Source organism: Myodes glareolus, chromosome 12, assembly GCF_982192425.1.
Source record: "Myodes glareolus chromosome 12, mMyoGla1.1, whole genome shotgun sequence".
Taxonomy (NCBI): Eukaryota; Metazoa; Chordata; class Mammalia; order Rodentia; family Cricetidae; genus Myodes; species Myodes glareolus.
Genome location: NC_142037.1, coordinates 2,022,895 through 2,029,957, shown reverse-complemented (window position 1 = coordinate 2,029,957; position 7,063 = coordinate 2,022,895). Strand labels below are relative to the sequence as shown.

At 36.4% G+C, this 7,063-nt stretch overlaps 1 protein-coding gene across 1 annotated transcript; it reads left to right on the top strand.

Moving 5' to 3' along the window:
• The first annotated feature begins 3,680 nt into the window (after positions 1-3,680).
• Positions 3,681-4,640, top strand: LOC125401344 (olfactory receptor 7E178-like). Its single transcript, XM_085698088.1, has one exon. It carries the CDS (start codon positions 3,714-3,716, stop codon positions 4,638-4,640), a length of 927 nt encoding a protein of 308 aa, XP_085554214.1. The 5' UTR covers positions 3,681-3,713.
• Positions 4,641-7,063: the final 2,423 nt, after the last annotated feature.

The window sequence follows — 7,063 nt, the reverse complement described above, 5'->3', positions numbered from 1 at the left end:
GTAGACTGGGATGAATTATATAGAGGGTTTAAGGAGGTGAAACAGAAGGAAGAAATCTTGTTACTGTATTATAATTTGAACTATAAAGATAACCAAATAAAAAAGTAAAACCAAACCAAAGCAAAGTACTCCATACTCAAATAATGACACATTTGTTTTAAGCTGTTTTGTCTTTTCTATTTGTTTATGTAAATTTGGACACATTATTAGTAATTCTGAGACACCTTAGCAATAATATGACCAAATTTTATTATTTTTTGTATGAATGTCCCTCCTTATGTAAGTATTTTTACATATTTATATAACTTACTACTTTTAACTTTAATTTTTTTGATTTCATAGGGTATAAAAGGCTGCTGTCATAGATATAGTATGAACAATACATATTCTTAATATTATGTAGATCCTTTCTACTCTCAAAACCCTGAAATCCACATATTTGGTTTCCTTTACATTTTCAATAAGTTCATGTATGTAGAAATTGATCCAAGATAAATTCTTTGGTGTTTGATTCTGTGTGATGGGCTTGTTGGGGAATCCAATGATATTCAATAGCTGAGCTATTGCATTATTCAAAAATTCTTATACATATTCTAACCCGAAGACAGAAGAATGTACAGGTGTAAAAAGAAATGAAAGGTCAAACTTGTGTACTATGTGAAGACCCACTCTAGAGTTTCACTTAATTCTACGGTCCAGTGCCCTTTGCAAATACTCCACAACAAACTTATGCTTCCTATATTTATAATTTTAAATCTGAAAAAATAACTAAAATGAAAAATTTATCATTTTCCAAATGAAGATGAGTTGTCCTGTGGTTTATATGAGCATGTGGTTATGGAAAAAGTTATAAATGTCGCAATTCACTGATTCCCAACCAAGGCCACTGTCTTCACTATTGGAGACAAATAGAAATATATTCTACATGTGAGTGCATTCCCTATTGCATTATCTTGAAACAACTATAACTAGGTAGATTTTATTATTTTTGATAGCACATATTAGAAGGATGTCTTTCATGAGAATAGTGCTGGAAATCATCATGCAAAGTGAATGATATTTATGTGAGATAATATCATAAATTCAATAGTTTATACAGTAATACAAGAAAGGGGTAATAGGATTCAGGTAAAATTGACTGTTTTTGTAGGAATAATTAACTGGTGAACATTAAAGACACACACAGACATCTATTGTTGCAAGTCTGGCAGTTACCATGTTTTTATAAGGTAACTAAATAGCTACTGGTATGAATAAAGCAATAGAGATGAGGTATTGGATGATTGAAGTAATTTTTTGACAGAATTAACAAGGCTGTTCATTTAAAAATCACTCTACTACTTAGACATTAACAAGGGGAAATTATCTTAGTAATAGTGCATGCCTGGTTCTGGCTCATGGACAACGGGAGCCAGCCAGGGTCAGAAATCCCTGTTTGCTTGTATTGTTTCACAGCCCCAAGGTACACTTTGAGTAATTAACCAAGTTTTACAGAGCCAAAAATTCCAAATTTGATTGTTTCAACAAATGGGGAGATTTTCAATGTATGCTATTGTCATTGTTCTCTGGAAACAGACCAGAACTGTTTTAACCAGGAGCTGTTAATGAAGATTTTCCTATCTGCCTGGCCAATTTGTGGTCTTCCTGGTAAGACAACTGGGAACACTTCTTCAGGTGAATTCTACTTCCTGTGGTTAGTATTTCCTAAACAATTTATAGGTCATTTTTAATGTCAATTTATTATTCTCGGCTTTCAGTTTTTCCTATATAAATATGGTACCTAAAAACTAATACACGTCTGTCCATGAGGTAATGATTCAGTTACTACCTGTGATATGGAAAGTTCAGAGACATCGAACCTCATTTCAATGTAAGCAAATACATTTTAGGGACAGCATTACAATGTTGCATACTACTGAATGAGCATCTAGTATGTTTGGGCTTAATTTAAAATGGTTCTTTATACATACTTACAAATATTTATATAGAAATATCACTGGAAGAACATCATTGAGGTAGGTGAACTTGACAATGAAACCATAAAGAGTCACTAAGAAACCAAGTTCATCATAATTCGAATTTCTGTAAAATATCACACCTGATATACATAATATAAAAGGCTTATGGTTTAGTAACGGTGAGTTTCTTTTTAAAAGTATTATTATTTAGACAGTATTAACTGAATACTTTCTAAATCCCAGAAAATATTCAAAGGCAGTGGTTTGTATTCTAGGTTTAAATACATGTTATCTAGTATTTCCCATGTTTATATTCTAATTATATTGGCTTATTAAGTCCTAGATCTTGTGATACTTTAAATAGTAATGGGAACATATACTGTTAACTGCTTCAGAAAATCACTAGTCCATATAATTTAAATAATCTTTAATAACATTGCCTCCTATAAGAATCCTAGTACAGCGGTAAGTGGTATCTACATTAGCCATGTTTTTACATCACTAAAAATTTCTGTATTTTAAACCTTTTATATTTTAAGCAATTCTGTGTGCTCTGACCAAAAAGTGAACCTGAAATTTCCTCTGTCGCTAAAATAAGAACATTGATGTCTATGCAGCAGGCCTGATTCACATACACATCACTTTACTGTCTGAGGAGGTGGGGGCATTTAACCTGGGGCTCTGTGTCAACCTACCTTCCCTCCAGAAAAGCAGTGGTATTGCACAGACATAGGAAAATCATGGTTTTTTTCCTTGTTTTTGGTTTTTGAGACAGGATTTACTGTAGCTTTGCAGCCTGTCCTGGAACTAACTTTTGTAGACCAGGCTGCCCTCAAACTTGCAGAGATCCGCCTGCCTCTGTTTCCTAAGTACTGGGATTAAAGGCATGCGCCACCACCACCTGGCCTGAAAAATCATGTTTTAATAACAGATATTTTACTGAGATTATGTGGTGATGACCCCCCCAATTAGCTTTATAGCATAAACTTTGAACTGTATTTATTGACATTTAATTATTTTTTACACCACTAGCCATCTCAGCAGTTGTGGACAGACATAGTATGTGAAAACGTGTATTTAACTATGACATATTTACAAAAATTTGAAATATACCAAGAGAAATAAGGAATACCTATATTAACTGGTTTTTAAAAAAAATCTCAATAAGTTTTTAACAAAGCCTGAAGTTCCCAAACCACAAAAAAAGAGAGAGAATTAAAAAATGGAGAAAAGAAACCTATAGAAGACATGGGAACCTGAAAATATTTTTCTGGTAGGAATTATTAATTTTTCTTAATAGGCTAGGACTTCATGCTGTCAGATATATTCTAAAAAACAAATTTGTTCCATATTATTGCAATACAAAGAAGTATGTCTAAGTGCTTCAAGTTTTCATTTTATTTGATTGACATTTTTTTTAAAATGAGGCTTCTAAAATTATCCATTTGTCTTAAAGGTGTTTACTTTATTTTACTGTGACTACAGGACAACTGTTTACAGTAATACTAGTCTCACATCAGTTAGATTACTGCCTTCAATATGGCTATTATAAGAGGTAACACATGAGCTAAGAACAAAACACTATTTTAGAGCAAGGCATTTGCCACAAGTAACTTTTAATACAGTCACAATAGACTTAAAATAATCAATACTTGTACTTACTTGACTCACAATGTAAGTAAGTTCTGTATGCATTCTGGCACATTGTTAACAGCATTTGTGGTTTCCTCCAAAAGATGTTCTAGAAATAAAAACATGCGAAACTCAACATCTGTACCAGAATTCCATTTCATTCAACTCTCAGAGGATCCAGACCTCCAAACGCTTCTGTTTGGCCTCTTCTTGTTCATGTACATCTTGGCCCTGTGTGGAAACCTGCTCATCATCCTGACAGTAAGCTCTGACTCTCATCTCCACACACCCATGTACTTCTTCCTCTCCAACCTGTCCATAGTTGATATTGGTTTCATCTCCACCACTGTTCCAAGGGTGATTATGGCCATCCAAACTCACTGCCGAGGCATCTCCTATGTGGGCTGTCTGACACAGATGTCATTGTTTGTAATTTTTGGATGTACGGATAGCATGCTTCTGACTGTGATGGCATATGACCGATTTGTGGCCATCTGTCACCCTCTGTATTACCAGGTCATCATGAATCCCAATCGCTGTGGTGTCTTACTTCTAGGGTCTTTTCTCCTTAGCATTGCAGAATTACTGTTGTACTTTGTTGCAATATTAAACTTTTCCAACTGTGAAGATTTTATTGAAATTTCCAACTTCTTCTGCGACCCTTCTGAACTACTTAAACTTGCCTGTTTTGATACTTTCACCAGTAACATAGTTCGATACTGCATAGGTGCTCTCTTTGGGTTACTTCCTATTTCAGGAATCATTTTCTCTTACTTTAAAATAGCTTTCTCCATCATACGATCATCATCATCAAGTGGGAAGCACAAAACCTTCTCCACCTGTGGATCTCATTTGTCCATTGTTTGCCTGTTTTATGGGACAGGACTAGGAGTGTGCTTCAGTTCCTCACTGTCACAATCTTCAAGAAGTAATGCAGTGGCCTCAGTGATGTACTCTGTGGTCACACCTATGATGAATCCTTTCATCTACAGCCTGAGGAACAAGGACATTAAAACTGCATTAAGAAAGATTCTTAGCAGGGCATTCTAATTATTAAGCATCTTATTATTTTCACATATATATAAACTGTACATGTAAATCCCAGTGAATGTTTCACATTATCTTACTAACTGATACTTCACAGTTTTTCATGAACATGTGGTCAAGACAGACTGGCGAAATAGTGTCAGAATGTCATAGGAGTAGCCTATTACTTTTTTGATTGAATTTAAAGCCCACTCCAGGAACTTGAACCCATACTTGACATTGTTTAAGTGACCAAAATCCTAAAACTTAATAGGCCATGGACCTGTGGGAAAACCAAATACTACTGTTGTGCTAATGGAAAATAATAATAAAATGATGCCTCTTGCCATTCTGTTATATTTATAGATCAGAGCCTCATTAGTAGTCATCAGAGAAAGTTATGGTAAATAACATAGAGACTCCTTAGTGAACAATGTGCAAAGAATGAAAGACTTTGAAACACTCAGTCCCAAATTGGTTGTTTTAATCAAACCCCTTCCCTCAGTGCTCAATAGTCTATGCAGAAGAGGAGGTGGAAAGACTGTAAAACTCAGAAGTGATAAATAACTGTAAGAAAAGTGCTTTCCAGACACAGGAGGACTAGTGCTCATAGGAACCCACAGAGTTTGTAGCAGCATGCAGAAGTCTTGCACAGGTGGAAGACATTGTCCCAGCACTGAGGGGGGAAATGAATATAGGCTCCCACTCCTACACAAGAAATTATTTGCAATTAATACCTGATTGCAAAGAAAAAGCTTATTTTCTTCAATTGAATTCATAGGCTATCTTAATCACACTTTAGGTAGGCCAAATGTACTCAATAGTATTTTTGTCTTATTGGTCTTTTGCTTGTATATTTTAGTTCCTGTTTTTGTGTGTTCTGTTTTAGGCAAGTAGGAAGGTGGTAAGGGTCTTGTAGAAATTGGGGAAAGAAGAAACATAACCAAAATTATTATAAGAACAAACCATCTTAGCATTGTAGATAAAAATAATGTACAAATGACTAAGAAACTTGTGAAAATGAAATTAACATCTTCAGTCATTAGGGAACTGAATATCAAAACCATGTTACTGTTGTATACATAAGTAGGATAGAATTGATAATGTAATTAATAATAATAGTAATAATGATAATGATAAAATGAAAGTAAAATATGTGCTGGCGAGAGTGTGGAGTAATTGGAACTTTTATCCATCATTTTTAGGAAGATAACATGCTTTATCCACCTTCAAAGGAGGTTAGCAGTCTCAAAAAAATTAACCAAAGCATTGGAACATAACTCAACAATTGATACTTAACTTTCCATATGAACAATGGAAGTTGTTTTGTAGTACTTCTTTTCCCAATTTATTTCATGAATATTTAGTGATAATAAATATTTTTTTTAGAAAGTAATTTTATTAAATTATAAAAGTTTCCATTTCTGCCCCTCCTCCCAACACCCTCCCACTCCCCCCACTCCCTCTCCTCCTCCTCCCTCTTCATCTCTAAGCGCAGTCATGGTTTCCTGCCCTGTGGGAAGTTCAAGTTCCTCCCCCCTCCCTCCAGGTCCAGGAAGGTGAGTATCCAAACAGACTGGATCCCCAAAATCCAGTATATGCAGAGGAAACAAGTCCCAGTGTCATTGTCAATGGCTTTTCCGAAAGACTCCAGGCTAGCCACATTCAGAGAATCAGGCCACATTCAGAGAATCTGGTTGGATCACGTCCTTGTTCAGTCCCAGTCCAACTGACCTTGGTGAACTCTCATTAGATCCGTCCCCTTGTATCAGTGGGTGATCGCATCCCTCAGTCCTGATTTACTTTTTCATTTTCTTTCTCCTTCTGCTCCTCATTTGGACCTTGGTGGGCTCAGTTCGGTGCTCCAAAGTGGGTCTCCGTCTGTATCGTCATTCATTGTCGGATGAAGGTTCCCTCTGGTCTTGCCTTCTTTGCTCACGTTCTCTTTCCTTCTGCTTCTCGTTTGGACCTAGGGAGTTAAGTCCAGTGTTCCAATGTGGGTCCCTGTCTCTATCTCCATCCATCGCCAGATGAAGGATCTATGGTGATAAGCAAAATATTCATCAGTATGGTTATGGGCCAAGGCCGGTTCAGGCACCCTCTCCTCTGTCCAGAGAACAATCTGGGGATCTCTCCTTGGACCTGGGATCCCATATATAATCAAGTCTCCTGTAAACCCTAAAATGACTCCCTTAGTTGAAATATGTTCTTCCCTGATTCCATATTCATCCGTCCTCCCCCCCCCCCCCGCCCCATCCCGGTCCACCTAGCTTTCCCCATTCCTCCCCTACTCCCTTCTCTCTAACCCTCTCCCCTTCCAACAACCCTCCCACCCCTCCATGCACCCGAGGTTACCTGGGACTCTTGTCTATTTCCTATCTCCTGGCGGATAGCTAAATAATCTTCATCAGGATCATCTTCTTATTTAGCTTCTCTAGGATCACGAA